The sequence below is a fragment of the Borostomias antarcticus genome (genome assembly GCF_949987555.1).
Source record: "Borostomias antarcticus genome assembly, chromosome: 13".
Classification (NCBI taxonomy): Eukaryota; Metazoa; Chordata; class Actinopteri; order Stomiiformes; family Stomiidae; genus Borostomias; species Borostomias antarcticus.
This window is the reverse complement of record NC_140246.1, coordinates 4,513,050-4,531,834: the sequence shown is the minus strand read 5'-3', so window position 1 is coordinate 4,531,834 and position 18,785 is coordinate 4,513,050. Positions and strand designations below refer to the sequence as shown.

The window sequence follows — 18,785 nt, the reverse complement described above, 5'->3', positions numbered from 1 at the left end:
CTGATTGGCCACGCGGAGATCCACAGAGGCTGAGGACCTGCAGGCCAAGACTCCGCCCCCGTCCCCAAACGGCGTTGAGATCTGCATTAGGAGAGCCTCCGGCACAGCGGCCGCTGCTGAGTGACAAAGGATGTGACGGTTTTGCACACTGTGGCTAGTGGAAGGCCACCGAATCACAGTTAAAACCACACAGAGGGAGAGAGAAGGAGGGAGGGAGGGAGAGAGAGAGAGGAAGGGAGGGAGAGAGAGAGAAACCATCGTCTTTCATTAGAGAGCCACCAAACCCTGCAGTTCGGGCGCGTCGGCAAGCGGCGCCGATGACAGACGTCGCTACTCTGCACTAGTCCATCACGTCCGCGCTCTTCACCCCCCAACCCCAAACCCCCCGCCCCCCCCCCCCCCCTTCCCGTGCCACCTATCTGCCTGTCTGACGGCCTCTATGTAGATTTACTGCTACATTATTCAAATCTGTCTCATTTCTGCGGCTTGACCTTCCCCTGAACTTGCGGCGCTGTGTGACTCCAGCAGACTTCATAAGAGCCAGCCGAGTCTTTCATATTCCCCCTGAGTACGGTGACATCTCATAGAAAATTCTACGTACGGGCGGTCTACTTTTTTTTACAAATTACAGTTACGTACGTGTTCCTGTATCAGCTCTCGACGGGTTGGTTTCCCCTCTGCTGGATAAATGATCAGACTATTAATAGGTAATGTACTCCTCTCTGAGCACACTGGAGAGATGGAGGGGAGGGGGGTAGGTAAGCAGACAGACAGATTGCCGTACTCATGGCTCAGTGTGAATGCTGGAGGCCCTATTGCTCCGTTATGGCACATCAACAAATTGAACGTGAGGCGAAGGAAGGCAGGGAGGAGGAGGAGAGCTGGAGCGAGACGGCGGCTTAAAGCCGACCCAGCTCACCCATCATGCACTGCGTTTTTAGCTGACTTCTCTCCTCAGTTGTTGTTTCTTCTCCACAGTCTCTCTCATTGTGAGCCTGACTCTCTCTCTCTCTCTCTCTCTCTCTCTCTCTCACACTGTCTCACTCTCCCTCCCTCTCTCTCTCTCTCTCTCTCTCTCTCTCTCTCCCTCCCTATCTCTCTCGCTTTCTCTCCCTCTCTTTCTCCCTACTCCACCCCCCCCTTCAAAAACAGCAGCTCTGTCTTATTTCCAAGACTGATGAGAGTTATGTTTATCTTTCTCTCTCTTGTTCTCTCTCTCTCCTTTTCTTTGCCTCCTATCTGTCGTTCTTCTGAGTCTTTCGGGCTGCGTTCCCGTCTAGAGTCACGTCAGGAGCGTCTGTCCCGGCAGAACCCCAATGTCTGTTCATCCGTCCATCGTCCGTCCTTCTCCTCGGCAGATTAAAAGTCTCCCCCAAAAGCGCTGAGTCGCCTGTCCTGTTTTATCACGCCAGCCGGGGAGACGCCTCCGGAGGAGGGGAGGGGCGCGGCCGGCGAGGAAAACGACGGCCATTAGGGGAGCGTCATGCAAAACGGACACTTTAATGGTGTCACGGCGTGCCCTACGCCAGCTGCTGATGGATCGGCCTGTCAGAGCCTGTCTCCATCAGCGCTATCCCAGCAGCCTCTCTGTCTCACAGCTTCATAAAACCGGTCAACCCTGACGATTGATTAAAGAAAAAAAACGATTAACGAAAATTGCTATTCTAGGGGGGGTTTAAGCAATACGGCTTGACAAAAGCACAGCCCGTCCCTCCAACATCTTATTAGGCCTTCCCTAGAACACCTTCCTTTTCACTATCTTAATAGAAATATTGTTATGTCTTTTTATATGGCTCTCAACTGCTTAGTCATGTGTTGTTGTTTTTTTGCAGCATTGGCTGTTTACTGTAAGTGACGCTGGACTGAAATATTGACGTACGTATGCGTAATATACACAACCATATATATAAACGCTAGTGTTGCGTGAGTAAAGCTTTATGGATTGAAAGTGATCCCGGGTGCAGTTTGGCGTGTCACATTCAGTTTGTGGTTTTCGTTTCCTAACCTTTGATCCTCCACGCTGACCTTTATGTAAGCAGGCTAATTAAGCAACCCAGCGGGCGGCTTTCACCTCCTGCTCCGCGCCCTTGATGGGATTATAATGCCTGGAGCCTCCGCTCCACTCCCTGGATACGATTATATGGTTATAAATGGCCGACGTTATGATGTTACTGTTACTGTAGATGAATATCTAATGTCAGTACTACAGCAAATACAAGTGCATAGCAAACTCGTCCCCCGTCTGATGTGTGTTCCTTTGTGGAAGGAGTTAAAATGGGCTATTTTCCTCATATATATGAATATATTAAATGTTTTAAGTCTTTGTATATTCATAGTATTTAGCTCTAAATTCTGAGTGAGTTGCTGAACGATCGCAGCAGAATGGAGCTCTGCCCAAACCCATTAATGATTCCAACAGACTTCTCACATGAGGACACTAACTTTGTCACAGTTCAACACATACATATATGGCCTACAGCCATGCTCTATCTCTGATCTAAACAACATAGCTGGACTATCTTAATAAGAGTAATCTGATCTATGTAGTGAAATATAAGGAATATAACTACCGGTAATGATAATTGTACCCACAATGCACCTAACCTTGATAGCTAATGATAATTGTACCCACAATGCATCTTTCCTTGATACTAACCTATGAGAATTCTTACATTTACAACAAGCACCAAAAGAGATACTTAAAATCCCCTCAAGCACTGAACTGGATTTTAGAAAATAGACGGGCCCCTGAGGACAACAGACTTTACTTTTACTGAGACACCAATCATACTTCGTTTTTTTAATGTATAAAGCAAAATGTACTTGGCACTGGGAAAAATGAACAGTGGCAAGCGCCCCCTGGTGGTGGGCTCTCTGGTACATGTGTGACGGACTAATGAACGACCCAAACAGCCAACGTACGGCTCGTTTCTGTGGTTCTGAGAGCTTTAAAGCAGCAGTGCTCTCTTCTTTTGTGGTTCTGAGAGCCTAAAAGCGACAGCGCTCTCTTCTTCTGCTGTTCGGCCGGTTCGCGCAGCTCTCTGCAGAAATCCCTGTTGAATACCCAAAACGCGTCACGCGACGTGAAGCAGGCTGCTGTCACGTCCACTGTTGCTATGGAGACGCCGGCGGACGGCCGACGAGTGCGCGGTGGCGCTCCCGTATGCCAGCTGTCCTGTCACGACGCCCCCCCCCCCCCCCCCCTTCCCACTCCCACCCCTAGTTCACGATTGGCCGAGCCTCCCAAAGAGAGCTGACTAGCAGCTCGTTGCCCTACCCTGGGCCTCTGGTGAACCCCGGGATCATCCATGTCAACCCCCAACCCCCCCTTCCCATCACCACTACCCTCTCTCATGTCATGTCCATCTATGATTGGCTGTTCCCTGGGGACAGATGTGTCCTATGTCATCCGCCAGGAAGCTAGCTGTCTGTGACATACCCGCAGTCCATCTTCTTCTGTCACTCACCGGGACTAATACACAAACCACAGGCCTCAGCAGGACTCCGTACAAGCCAACCACGCGGACTTCCCCCCCCGCCAACGGCTCATATGTTTCCAGAGGGACGGACAGCCCCCCCACCCCAACCCCCCCCCCCCCCTCCCACCACCACCATCCTGCTATCGTTTGTAATTTGATTTAGGCTCTCCGCTGTTTTCTCCCCGGCGGCGTTTGACATCATGTAATGAAATTAGGCTTTATCAACCCCCCGCCCCGCCCCTCCCCCCCCCCACCGGGCGGCGAGGGAGGAGTGGGCCGAGGGCGTCGAGGAGTCAGCGATTCTCGGTGTCTCCAGCGAGAAAATCCCTCCTATCCACCTCCTCACCACACCCACCCCCCCTTCGCCCCACATACACACACACACACGCACACGCTTTCCTTCCCTCTTCACCCCCCCCCCCTCCCAATCCCTCTCCAAGAGCCCCAACCTCTCCTCGCCCATCTGCCAACCCCCCCCCCCCTCTCCCCACACCCCCGCCACTGGCCGCTTAGTCAACGCGAGTCGAGGCAGCGGCGCTGCCGCCCACAGAGTCCCAAGCGCAACGCCGGCTCGGTGAAACGACCGCTATCGCCACAGGTCCCCCTGGTCTTTTGGTGACCCCCACAGGGTGGGTGACGCGGACCCCGGGCCCTCGCGGGGTCACCAAGAAAATGGCCGCCGCCACCGCCGTGGTGGTGGCCCGTGACGCCATTCCGCCAGTGGCTCCAGGCGACGGCAGCAGCTGCCGACGCCCTAAACACCCCCCCCTCCCCACCCATCTTATCTGAGTTAAAAACGCATTTCTGGTCAGCCACCAAAGCCGCTTCCCTTTCATTTGAAAGCACTTTTCACTGACGCATTCATTCTGGAGCAGGAGAAACATAATTAAACGGGAGCGAGAGGCGCAGGACCGAACAATAGAGGAAGAGGAATCCGCAGAGAGACGCAAACAGAGGAGCAGCCTGTCGCACGCCGATACAGCAAACAAATTAGGTGGCCAGTTATCCGCCGTCACTTACAGCCTCTCGCTGGGAGTCGGGAGAAAGGGAACAGACATCATTGTGCTGATCCGTGTGATCCCCCATTTTGTCAGGATGTCATCGCATTCATTTGCAAATATGAAAAAGATGTCGTGCCCACCCCCCTCTCATAGTTCTGAGACTGTTCCTCTCCCCCTTGGTGAAATTCAATGCCTGATTACACCTGATAATTACAGTACATCCCCCGGATTAGTTTTTCTGCGGATGATTTTATGCGTGACGTGTGTGTCCGTTCTGTAGCATGAGATTTACACCACTCGGGAACTGCTTATTTGGTGTTATTTCTTTGAATAAACAGAAAAGCAGAGAATTAAATGAAAAGGAATGACTGACATTTTACTTTGATGTGTCATATTTGCCTGGGTGGTCCTGTAGGGAAGCTCTTCCTGATATATTGTTTGTTTATGTCCTGTAATGATAGTTATGGTCTTTTTAGCAACTAGTTGGCGAAGCTGAAACTGCAGCAATTAGTGTAAGTGTGTGTGTGTGTGTGTGTGTGTGTGTGTGTGTGTGTGTGTGTGTGACTCTGTGCATGCATGCCTGCACATGTGCACACTGCACATGGTGTGTTTGTGCGTGCGCATGTGTGTGTGTGCGCAGGTGTCTTTAATTGACCACTCAGTTCATCCAAAGGTGTATGTGTATGTTAATGATACAGGAGCAGGTGCAGCTCCATTATCAGCCAACCACCAGGACAGACAGAGATTACCCATGTATACAATTATTCCCCTTCTGCTTCCCCTGGATACCGTGGAGCAGCTTTTGACACCAATGAGTGTAAATGCTAATCGCAGACACCAGCCTATTTGCATTTGAGCATGTGTGTGTTTTGTGTGTGTGTGTGTGTGTGTGTGCCAAACCAAGCAGAATATGGCTTAGTGAATTTCAGTTGACTTTGTGGTAACAGAATGCCTAGCCCATAAGTCAAAGTAACTACGATTCAAAACAAGTCTATGCATAAATGCATGTATAATATCCTGTTCAAGCCTGGGCTGAGAGGAAGTGTTGAAATCTCACCAGACACTGAGACAGCAGTTGTCTAAATGATGCCATACCAGTAGTGTAAGTGGCATAGTAATCCAATTGCACATAGCTGTCTCGATTAACAAGAGTCCTTTCAAGTTTGGAGTAAGCAGTGGGGATTTTTTCGAAGCACAGTGAAGAAATGTCTCAAATAAATTCTCAAGAAAAATGCCAGTAACAGTGTTCATGTTTTTGCGCTGAGGGGACAGAGTCTGGATTTGCAGGTATTGCTCTTTATGCCACCTTTCCATAAGTCATTTCTGCAGGCTTCGCCTGAGGGAATTACCCACAGTTCATATCGCTGTGATGTAAAATGCAGAGTTACCTGAGGAACCTACAATAACGAGCACGGACGGATCAACCAACCCTAACGTTCACGTTACGAAACAAAATATGTTTGTTGTCTGCACCTGTAGCCTTATCATTTTTTGGGTTTCAATATTTTTATATATAGCTTATCAACCATATGGATTTGTATAATTTGATTTGTTTGAAAATATGTAGGCTATGGTTATAAATTACATATATTTCTTTCCATAAATCATATGATGCCTCAGTTAAAGCTGCATGGCGTTAATCATCCATCTTGGTGCAGTGTTCTTTGAATTGAGATTTCCAGCATGAATAATGAAAGAGTTGTAAGGTATTTGTGCAGTAATGCGTGTTGTCATTCATGAGTAAATACTTCTGAATTCATCACAAACAAAAATCACAGGCAGTAATGTAATTCACTCATGACCACAAAATGAAATGATTTAAACATTCAAAGTTGAACAGAAATGTTTTGAGGGTGACACAGAGGGTTGTGATATTGTAAAGAGAGAGATCTGATCAGCCCAAAATTAATTTACATGTAAGCCTACAAGAACCAGGCCAGGTCCAGCCTGGCTTAAGTGCGTGGCTGGCTTGTTTCTGTTCAAGACTGGTAGGACGGAAGCTAGTCACGCCACTGAAATAGCTGTGAATTAAAATGACATGAAATAATGTCTGATAAATTAAGATAGGTCTTGTTGCCTGGACACATCAGTTCCAATGCTTCCAATGCTAATCCAACACAATAAGAGCGAGATAGCCAGTTAGCTCATGAGCTCACAACAACTAGCAGCAGCTTCCATAACATTAATGGTAGTGGTCAGTGGCTAAAGCAGTTACACTGATTATTCCTGTAACTTTAGCAATGTTGCTGCAATTGGTTCAACTTCTGTTTCTGGACAAAGGTAAGGGATAAACCCAGATAACACAAGGCTAGCGGACCTACAGCGGGTCCCCGATGGACGAGCTGGCGGACCTCCGGCTGAATCTGCTGGCGGTTCCTGGCCATTTACACATCAAATGGCAAGCAGATCTCAGGCGGATTATTAGCATCAGGGACAGCAGTCCGCTAGTAATCCAAAATGCTCCCGCTATTGCTCCACCACCATTCCACCGTTTATTGTTTATATCCTAGGCCCATTGGCCCTAGGCTTATGGATTTCTATTGCTAAATTAACTTACTCTGAACATTTCTTTGGTAACCCTTCCTTTCATAGTCCCCCAATTACTAAACATTTACCTGGTAAATACATGCAATGTATTTACCACCTATACTGTAGGTATAATTTCAAAACAGGAGTATTTCAAATGTTCAGTTACTGCACATAAATTCAATAACTGACATAGCACCACCAGGTAACCACATTTTTACATAACTTCTATAACATCCAGTGACAAACACAAATGACAAATCACAATGCTCATATTTATTAAAATGCTTTGAATTATATTAATTATAACTGGATCCACTCAGGAATCTGGGAGTGGGACCGAGAACAGGAGGAGCAGAAAACAAAACACAGAGTTGCATACACAGAGAAACATAACAGTAAGCACAAGTCTAGTATATCAATCGGACTTGTAATTGGTCACTTAATTGGTCACCCAGTTTCTGCAATCAGTTTGACACAGTTAATTCATCTGCAAAACAGACTGTACATTTCCTTAAAAAAATAAAAAATTCCCATGGGATCTCTCCAGTCCGTCTGAAAAAAGGGGGCAGAGAGGAGAGGAAGAAAGGTTGTGGCTAAATCAAACAGGATTGTTTTCATCCGGGGATCAAACCCTTGATCTCCCACAAGGGTGAGTTGAGAGTCAGACGCTTTATCCACTACACTACCGATGAACTTCAAACTGCGGGATGTCAGAGTGTTTTTGTTCATATAGAATCTCTCCTGTACTTCCAAAAAAAGGGGAAAGGAGAGTGAAAGGAGGGAGGGAGGGAGAGGGATGGAAAGGCCGAAAGTAAACGTAGGAATAAATCCACAGGCTTGTAGAGGGTGTGGGTATTGTTTCCCAAAATGGGAACCCTTGAACCCCCTTGAACCCCTGATCTCCTGCATGGGAGTCAGACACTTGAAAGTGTGGGATGTCATGGTATATTTATTTTGATGTGCTGGGACTACTGCCTCTTGTGGTGGCAACATAGAAATGCAGGTCAACAACGGAACGGAGGGAAAGAGGGAGGGAGGGAGTGACAACCTGACAAACGCTATCTATGGTGCGCTGGCTTACAGCCATGCACAAAAACATACAAATAAAAAATTAAATAAAAATAAAAAAGTAAAATAAAAAGTCCCAAGCCCACAATAGTCATAAATATGTTTTGCCATTGTCAATGTAACGTGACGTCGCAATGTGCTGTCCCGTTCGATTTTAGACCATTTCAAGCCCTTGCAGCCTCTCGCACTCAACCACTTACCAGGTGATGTCAATAAGTCTGTGAGGGTTCAGGGGTTGAGGGTTTAGAGAGGGGAATTGGTTTATTCCTCCTGCACGATGGTGGGTAGAGGAGGGTGAAGACATGTGACACCCAGTGTAGATAAGTAGCATCGCTCTCTAGCATTCTACAGCCCTGGCACACAATGTCATGCTGGGTGTCACAAGATACCAACAAGTACTAACAACATTATTCAGAGTGTGAGAACACACACACACATTCATAAAACACACACATACTGTAAACACACACACAAACACACACACACACACGTTTACATCCTTTGATTATGACACTGTCACTCAGGGACGGACTGGGGAAATAATTCAGGTCAGGCAACGTAGCCCCAGTCGGCCCACTGAACGGGCTTTCCGATTTGTTGAGCCGGGGGGGGGGGGGGGGCGGGGGGGGTGGTGCTGAGCAATTAGTTGAGCGGGGGGGGCCACACCGGCCCACTTGAGGACCGGCCCATCGGGATTCGGCCCCAACGTCCTGATGGCCAGTCCGCCATTGCTGTCACTCTGAGGAGGTGCAGCATTGTTCTATGGTGACTGTATGTGTCTGCTTGGGAGGCAAACTGACAGCTCCCAATCTCGCTCTCTCTCTCACACACACACACACACACACACACACACACACACACACACACACACACACACACAAACACACACACCATAGGCGTTCTGGTCTGATGAGCTACGACTACCTTTTGACTGCGTCTAGGGGGAGGAATTCACAGACAAAGACAGACGGGCAGAAAGTTAGAGATGTCAGACGTCAAGCTGCGCGTCTAGTCTCAGTCTCAGCTTGTCTGGGGAGCGTCCAAACGAGAAGCCATGCTCGTCAGTCGACCAGACAGAGGCTAACCCCATGGGGTTTTTTCTTGGTATGTAATCTCACATTATTTGGCAGGCACACCGTATCTTAGATAATTTCTGTGCAGTAATCACTCAATTTGGCAGAGGATGAATTCACTTTTATGGTGTTGATTTAGTGTGTTTGGTGTCTGTGGGTGTTAGGAGAGTTGGGCCACACTGTCTGTGTCAATAATCGTAACGCCCTTCATAACCAACGGCCATTTTTCATCTTAAACCGCTGCCGAGAAATCTTTCTCTTTTTTTCATGTTTGCAGTAGGATTTATATTCACACAAAAAAAGCACATCTAAATGGAAATGTCGGAGTCGTTCTTTGGCCCCCCTCCAAGTTTCTGACTGACGGGAGGTTCATCCTTTTCTCCCCTCGTCTGTTAAACTGCGCTCTGTGAGTCTGCGTGTCACAGAAGCGCTGACACCAGCCTCTGTCGCCCGCCCGCCTGCAAATCCCCAGCTCGCCATTTCCTCTGTCCTCCATCTTATTCCAGCCAAACAGCAGCAGCCCTCTGAGGCTGTAACGGCGGCCGCTCTTTCCGCAAGGTTTCGGAGTGCGTTTTGTGGGGAATCGGTGTCCGTTAGGCCAAATAGAGGCATTTGTGAGGTCAGGCGCTGGTGTTGGACCGGAAGGCCTGTCTCGCAATCGACGTTCTGTTTCAAGGTGTTCGGGTTCCTCCAGACCAAACTAATCGAGCCCCATCCTTATGGACTTGGCTTTGTGGCGTGCACAGGGACACAGTCATGCTGGAACAGGAAAGGGCCGTCCCCCAAACTGTTGCTACAGTGTTTGAGGCACCCAATTGTCTAAAATATCTTTGCACCGTGTAGCATTAATATTACCCCTCACTGAAACAAAGGGGCCCAGCAATAACCCTGAAAAAAAAAAATGTCTCTCTTCCACCAAACTTTACAGTAGGCAGTGGTACTGCATTCCGGTAGGTAGCATTCTCCTGGCATCCACCAAACCCAGATTCGTCCATCAGACTTCCAGATAGTATGGTAATGGTAAATGTACTGCACTTATCGAGCATTTATCCAAAGCACTTAACAATGGCCTCCCACTCACCCGATTTACACACACATTCACACACCAATGGCAGCAGCTGCCATGCAAGGTGCTAACCTGCTCATTGGTGTCCATATACTATTCGCCATAGTGTTAGCAATTAGCACGCAAAGCCGAATCAGAGCTAGCTAGCTGGGGTGGTGTGGCGCTGTTTCACCAACTCCAGATCATGGCTTAAAGTGCTTTTGTTGGTTGACATTGAATGTTAAGTATTTTAATAACCGTATTCCCATGGATCCGTTGCCTATCCACCCCTCTCTCTCTCTCCCTCCGCCTCTCCTTCTCTATCTCCCTCTCCACCCCTCTCTCTCCCTCCCTCCGCCTCTCCCTCTCCACCACTCTCCCTCCCTACTCCGCCTCTCTCTCTATCGCTCCCCCCCCACCCGCTATCTCCCTCTACACCTCTCTGTCTCTCTCCATCTCCCTACCTCCACCTCTCCCTCTCCTCCGCTATCTCCCTCTTTCTCCCTCTCTATCTCCCTCTCTCCCCCTCTCTATCTCCCTCTCTCCCCCTCTTTCTCTCTATCTCCCTCTCTCCCCCTCTCTCTCTCTCTCCCTCTCTCCCCCTCTTTCTCTCTCTCTATCTCCCTCTCTCCCCCTCTTTCTCCCTCTCTATCTCCCTCTCTCCCCTCTGTCTCTCTCTCTCTATCTCCCTCTCTCCCCCTCTTTCTCTCTATCTCCCTCTCTCCCCCTCTTTCTCTCTATCTCCCTCTCTCCCCCTCTGTCTCTCTCTATCTCTGTCCCTCTCTTCTTTTGTTCAGAGCTGGGTGACCTACACACCCCTCCTCTCTCTGTGTTTGCACTTGCTGGTGATGCTGGCAGGGCAGGGCTGAGTCCTGAAGGGGATTTATTAGCCCAGTGGGATCATGGGCCAGATTACCCACGAGGCAGTGCGTCTGGTGCTGCTGGGCCGTGAAGGTTCTACAGTCCTCTCTCCACATCAGTCTTCCTCCACCAGTAAACAAACGCGCGCGCACGCACACAAACATACACACACAAACACACATACACACACACAAACAAACACACACACCTGTACCTGTGGGAGAGGTCACAGTGACTGAGAAGGTGATGTGTCTCCCAAAATACACCCACTGAGGTCATAATGACAGACTCTCTTAAGTATAAGACTATATTATATGTCTTGTCTTTATGTAGAACTCCTATCTGTTAAAAAAAGAAGCATTTTTTGTCTGCCGGAATTAAGTCACAGATTCAAAATCTCCTGCCTTTAACGTGAACTTAAAGACTTTGTGAGTTGAACACGTTATAGTCCGTCAAGTGGCGCCCGTCGAGATGAAGACGCCCCTCGCCATGAAGACCCGCCCCACCGCCTAACCGACAGAGAGGGGCCGGAAAGTTCCACCAAAACCCCCCGTCCATGGAGACGACATCTAGCACCGCCGCCGCCAGTCACCCTGACCCACGTTGTGATGTGACACAATGCCTCTATGAACCAGATCAGGATGTGGTATTAGGTACAGTGTGCTAGCTAGACAAAGCAGCTACCAGAGCTCATTACATTACAATCTCGAGAACCACATTTGCTGTAGAGAGAAGGGCTTAAGGGATGATTTCGCTTCTTATCTTAGCATGACCTCTTTGACCTCCGCGCCACGGGCTTCTACCCCCTCCCTGTCGGGCAGACGTGTCCCTCTTACTCATGCTGCTGGCGCCGGTTAGCCGTGGCGTGGATATCAACGTGGTCGGTGCTCCCTGAACCTTCGCTCCAGCACGCCAGCCATCTCCTCGCGCCCTTGGGCTCGCGCTACTTGCGCCCCCATGGATTGTTATTACCCCCCCGCAGAGGCAGGGCTCGTCCTCAGGGCTGTGAGGCCCAGCCGGGGTGTTCGGTTTGTCACGAAGCGCTCGCTCTCTCTTTCCTCCGTGAAATAGGAGGCAATGGCACCTGGGAGACCTTGGCTACGCCTCTGCTGTGTGTGTAGGTGTGTGTGTGTGTGTGCGTGCGTGTTGTCGACCTTGCACATTTTCCTCCTTTGTGTGTGTGTGTGTATACACGTGCGTGTGTCTGTGTGTGTGTGTGTGTGTGTGTGTGTGTGGGTGTGTGTGTGTGTGTGTGTGTGTGTGTGTTGTCGACCTTGCACGTTTTTCTCCTGTGTGTGTGTGTGTGTGTGTGTGTGTGTGTGTTGGTGACTGTGCTGACCACCCGTGTCTGTCTCCCGTGTGTCAGACCTGCGGCGGATGACGGCGGGCTTCATGGGCATGGCGGTGGCCATCATCCTGTTCGGCTGGGTGGTCGGGGTGCTGGGCTGCTGCTGGGACCGCGGCCTCATGCAGTACGTAGCAGGCCTGCTCTTCCTCATGGGAGGTGAGTCTCAACACTACATTACATTATATTATATTACATTTCATTATATTACATTACATTATATTACAATCATTTAGCCGACGCTTTCATCCAAAGCGACTACTGCCCCCCAGTAGTCAATGTACAGCTACTCTCCTGTTGTCCTGACATCGGTGGGCAGTTAATTCCAGAAAACAGTCCTGTTTGTCCAGCAAATGACGTATAAAAACAAGAAAGACCCACTGTTATAGTGCTGCTGTCAGTGTTGAAAAGAACTTTGCAATTTCTATGTTTTTGAACATAAAATCACGGCAGTTTAGAATACATTTAATTGGTCCCAGTGCTGCGAGGCATTCAGTGGGTGTAAAGAGTAGTCCCAGCTTTCAATTGAAGTAATTAATTATTATTATTTTTTAAATCTCGACAATAGATCAAAGATAGAAGCGGCTGAGATGTTTTCTCAGGAGGGTGGCTGGTGTCTCCCTTAGAGATGGGGGGAGAACAGTCATCCGTGAGAGAGAGTAGAGCCGCTGCTCAGTAGAGCCACGCCTCCTGAAAGGAGCCAGTTGAGGTGGTTCAGGCATCTAGTGAGGATTCCTCCTGGGCGCCTCCCTAGGGAGGTGTTCCAGGCGTGTCCAGCTGGGAGGAGGCCGCAGGGTAGACCCAGGACCAGGTGGCGGGATTACATCTCCACACTGGCCTGTGAGCAGCTCAAGATCCCCCAGGCAGCAGGGCTGGTTGATGTTGCTAGGGAAAGGGATGTCTGGGGCCCCCTGCTGGAACTGCTGCCTCTGCGACCCGGCCCCGGATAAGCGGATGACGATGGATGGATGGATGGATGTGGATGGATGGATGGATGGATGGATGGATGGATGGATGGATGGATGGATGGATGGATGGATGGATGGATGTGGATGGATGGATGGATGGATGGATGGATGGATGGATGGATGGATGGATGTGGATGGATGGATGGATGGATGGATGGATGGATGGATGGATGGATGGACAATAGAGCCCTTGGCTCTTGGGTTGGCCTCATGTAACCTCCCGTCACCAGGGGAGTGGTGTCCTCGGGGGAGAGCCTGGTTTCTATTCACATGGTTTCCGATCTAGAGCCTGCTGGTATCCTGTCACACAAAGGCCAAATCGAGCAGCCTAGACTCGCCAGCCGCTACGAATTAGAATAAAACAGGGTGAAGTAGCCTATTCCAGAGGAGGTTCTTGCCGCATTGCATCATAGGTCTATGGGTAGGCCCATTTTTGGGACAGGGGATTTAGGTCCACTTAGACCAGAAACCACAACTGCAAAGCAAATTGGTGGCCTCGTGCGGGGCCTGACAGAAAGATAAATATGTTAGTTCCTTGAAATAAACCAGCTCAGTAGCTTTGTGGTTTGAGTGTCTGCCCTGAGATTGGGAGGTTGGGGGTTCGATTCCCGGCCGAGTCATACCAAAGATTATATTATTATACTCAGCATCAAGGGTTGGATTGGGGGTTAAGTCCCTGCAACATACTAGCCTCATGTCCAGGGGGTGTACTTGTACATCAAGCGCAGCTCTCGTTCGACGGCAGGTAAGCAGAGTTAATACAGGCCCGGGATTAATGAAGTGTCGATCAGTTGCATAATGAGCAGGCAATTAAAAAGCCAATTAAGTTGCCAAGTAATAAAAGCGCAGGGAAAAGGCCAGGTGAGTTTACTGCGTCCAAGTCACGGCGCAGTCTCTGAAGTGAGGCCGAGAAGATGAGACCTTCAGTATGCAGCTTCAAAAAGAAGGGAATGTTTAAATTGCCGAGTCGAAAGTGAAGGGAATTTGTAATGGGACCCAATAGACTATATCCTGCTCTCTGCGGGAACGGCGGAAAATGTATCCATAATGTAAATGTCTTTCACAGGCAGGGGCTCTTTGAAATATCAAACTATATCACTATTATTTTATTATATAAAATAAACAATTTTAAGACAGAAATGGTTCATTGTGTATGAGTATATCTTACCTCTTATCGTATCTCTCTCTTTCTCTCTCTCCCCCTCTTTCTCTCTCTCCCTCTCTCTTTCTCTCCATCTCCCTCTCTCTCGTCCCAGGAACCTTCTGCATCATCTCTCTCTGCACCTGTGTGGCCGGTATCAACTTCGAACTCTCCCGCTACCCGCGCTACCTGTACGGCCTCCCCGACGACATCGGCCACGGCTACGGCTGGTCCATGTTCTGCGCCTGGGGCGGCCTGGGCCTGACCCTGATCGCCGGCTTCTTCTGCACGCTGGCGCCCTCCGTCCAGCCACTTCCCCGCTCCGCCTGCCCCAAGTCCAGACAAGAGAATGGCACGGTGTGCTAGACGGCCGGGCGGTCCGGCCGACGCCATCAGAAGCTCCAGACAGGACAGCCGGAAAAAGAAGAAGAAAAAAAAAGACGAAGACCGTCAAATACGAACAAAAAAACAAAAAAACAAGCAAACTAATCCCATGCGTTCCTTTTTCAAATCGTCTCCAGTCTTTCCTGGCTGCAGTTTTTTTTTTTTTTTTTTTTTTATAGTGTGTGTGCGTGCGTGTAAAATAATGGGTGTCTTGAATCTGGTGTCTTGAAAATTAACAGTAAAAAAAAAAAAGAAAGAAAAAAAAGACAGAAATATAATCAACGATCAGAAGTTGAGTTTTGTTTGCTGGAGAGGTGCAGATGCCTTGGTGGATATACCATGAGAACTCCTAAGAACGTCAGAGGAACGTTAGAGGAACGTCAGAGACGTTAGAGGAACATCAATTGAACAGTGTTTGGAGATCCAGCAGCTGATCTCAGATAGCGGAGTATTATTCCTGACAGTCAAGTGAACTGCTTGACATCTTTTTTTGTTTTTTGTTTTGTTTTGAAAACTAGAGGTGTTGGAGTAGCTTAAGGCCAATGAGGGGGGGCGTGATACACAGACGGAGGGGTCAGAGGTGTAATGAATGGCACATCTAGTTGTCCGCAGGAAGATTTCTGATGGACAAGCCGACCTCTTTGGTGGAGCCCCCTGTGGGGTTTTGTGGAACTCTGAAAGAGGAGAGAGGAAATGAAAAGGAGAAAAATCAATCACATCAATGTTGACTAAAAAGGACAAAAGGAGGCGGCATTGACTTTTAGCTTCGGTTGGCCGCCGGCGTGTCAGTGTACGCCAGAGCGGCCTCTCCTGATTGGTGAGACCGCAGACGAGGGACAGTCGAGCACATCCCAGGATAATCTCCGCTCTTGTACATTACTGTACAGAATACCCCAGAGCAACGGCAGCCAGGAAAACGCCACATCGGAGCATCTTCATTCACATCCTCTTCCTTCAAACCCTCCTGTATCATTTAAGATTTTATACATGCATCCCTCTCCCTTTCTCTCTCTCTCTCTCTCTCTCTCGTTCCAAGTGTCTTTCCTTTTTACTGAATTGAAACCCTTCCATCCGCAGTGAATGAGCCTTTGAGTGATTGATTGCGTGTAGAGAAAGTGGTCTTTTTGTTTTTTTTTCATCGTAGTCATAGAGGTAAGTGTGTGTGTGTGTGTGTGTGTTTGTGTGTGTGTGTCTGGTTTTGCAGTCTCTGTAGAAAAAACAAACATCTGTTGTAAAAATTATTATAGTCTAATGACAATAAAGTCAAGCTCTGCCCGGAGGCTGGAAGATGGGGTTCTCTGATGATCAGAGGGAAAAAGGAAAGATGCAGTATCCTGTTTAAACATCACACCCTACTTGGGTCTTGTCATCTTTTGGGGGAGGTTGTCCCTGTAGACACACGCTCACTAAGACGAGCTGCTAGCTACGGGACGTCACAACACCCGGCTGCCTTAAGCATGTCTGTGAGGTGGCACTTACCACGTCTGATGGGAACACGCTGGCTTTCTTCCAGGGGGATTCTGTGTACCTGTGAAGAAGCCGAGGAAGTTGCTGGGAAAGCTCTCTCGTTTGATCTGTAATTTTTTGAACACACTGCAGGTTTTCTGCGGGGCCTTCGTGAATGAGTTGAGGATGAATGATTCAGCTCATGGTTTGAGGTTGACAGACAGCTCGTGTATATCTTCAAGCTTCTAAAATTGAATGGGGGAAGTGGGGGTGCAAGAGGGAAACAAATGTATTTAATGAGGCAAGCACAAAATGACATACCACGATAACTGCAGGCGTCGGGGAGAGATTGCGGATTCTTCCGTAGCACTTAGGATCCAAGATGGGATCTGGATTGTTGTTTTAACGTTGTCGTTTAAACCACCAGGTGCATTACATGGTAATGTTTCTTGCTCCCAATTCGTTTTTATTCAGACCTATATTTGCCCGTGTTTTCATTTTGGGCCTTGGCGGTGCACAGGCAGGCGGAAGCTGTCCGACCAGTGATGGTGATGGACTGGTCATTTAGTCACACTCCCCTCTCCTTTCCTCTGTGACGCCACGGAGATGCCCTGACCTCTACAACAGGTCACATGCATTCAGCTGTCACAAAAGATCAAACGTTATGTAAAAATAAAATAAAAACAGGTTACGGTTGGTGTGACATTTAAGATAAAAACGTTCCTCTCCACCATCCCAAAGAGACTGATGCGCGTTACCCACTGAGCAAAGACACGTCTAAAAGACGTCTTTTAGATGTCTTTTTCGGACGTCCAAAGACATCCAATTAGGATCCAGAATTAACGTTTTTTTTAGACGTTCAGATATTGAACCCATTCTGCACGTCCACAGACGTCTTAGAGGGGTCCAAGCCAGACGTTTGAATATTGAGGGGTCCGGCAGACGTACAAATGGGGTTCTGGACCGACGGACGTTATTAAGACATGATCTGAACGTCTCCCTGACGTTGTGTGTTTGCTGGGTAGGGCTCTGATCACAATCACCGATATGACTGCCTGTAAGAGAACGACTGCTCGGAAATTAGACTCAACAATCCGAATCTCTACAATACTCGCCGTAATTTAAGACTTCAAGAGCTAATTTGACCGAAGTACCTGCATGTATTCATGCAGCATGTCAAGTAGGCTACTTACCGGGCACTGAGAGAGAGAGACGTGGGAATAGCAAAGTGGTCTCAATTTGGACTTTGTGGACTGGATATTTTTCTCCTAGACAGGAAAACTTTATTTTCGGACACAAGCTGATAATGCAATTGGGCATGAAATTACATTTAACTCCACCGGACACACTTCAAGAGCTTTGCCTCTTTAGAAAAATATGTCCTCAAAGCAACAGTGAGAGATTAAGTGGCCTCATCCCTCTGGGAGAGGGGAGCAGCGGAGGACCGTGTTGGGTCTTTAAAAGAGGCCAACCTGGAAGAGAGGAGTGGTGGGCGGCCCCGGTACGGAGCACAGCCGGCCTTACGTAAGATGATGCTACTTGACATACTTGCAGCCCAAATATTTATTTCAGTCTGTGAGGACTACACAAGGCATCCACATGAAAATAGGTCAGCCATTGCTCACTCACTCAAGCACACACACACACATATACACACATACAGTACACACACACATATACAGTACACACATGCAAACAAAAACACACATACAGTATAGGGTTGCCACCTTCAATGAGGAAAAATAAGGGACACCTTGCCAGCCGTCCCATGCTCACGGAACACAAATCAAGCAGGGGTCTGTGGGTCCTCCCCCATGAGATTATGTGTCAGACATCTCATTTCCTGCATTTTAGTGAATTGCACCAATTTATGTTTAATGCATCAAGTTCAAAGTCCTCTGCTATTCTCATCATGAATGAAGGAAATAAATAGCCAATAAGAGTAGGCTAAAGCACAGCTACATCGATTATATTAAGATCAAATCAATAAACATCAGATCATAGACATGGGCAAAATGTTTGGTCTGATAAACTTGGAAATAGCAAATGACCTGGACGACCACAGAGACCAGACATTGGCATAATGGTTGTTTATAAGTTTCATCATCACTGTAAGTTTTAAGGCTGCCTTCAATCATGACGGAGTTCTATTACCGTACCTGGTCTAGGCGCTCTCATAGGCTATGGTTTTGTTACTTCTCGTATCATTCCAAGCATGTGAAGACGTAGTAGTGTAGGCTATATGCATTAGAGTGGGGTGTGCACGAAAATACAGGACAAATCGTGTCCCGTATTGATTCAGTAAGGGACAGTGAATTTTATTTCTCAGTACAGGATGATCCCTTATTATATGGGACGGGTGGCAACCCTAATACAGTACACACACACAGTACACACACACACAGTACACACATGCTCACATATACACACATACAGTGCACACAC

At 48.3% G+C, this 18,785-nt stretch overlaps 1 protein-coding gene across 1 annotated transcript in view; it reads left to right on the top strand.

The window, feature by feature from the left end:
• Positions 1-14,876, top strand: part of tmem178bb (transmembrane protein 178Bb) — a gene marked incomplete at both ends in the record, with an annotated part of 86,670 nt that extends 71,794 nt beyond the window's left edge. The window contains 2 exons of the mRNA XM_084447628.1: positions 12,423-12,560; positions 14,626-14,876. Coding sequence (XP_084303754.1) covers positions 12,423-12,560; positions 14,626-14,876 — 389 coding nt within the window. The remainder of the gene's footprint in view (positions 1-12,422; positions 12,561-14,625) is intronic.
• Positions 14,877-18,785: the final 3,909 nt, after the last annotated feature.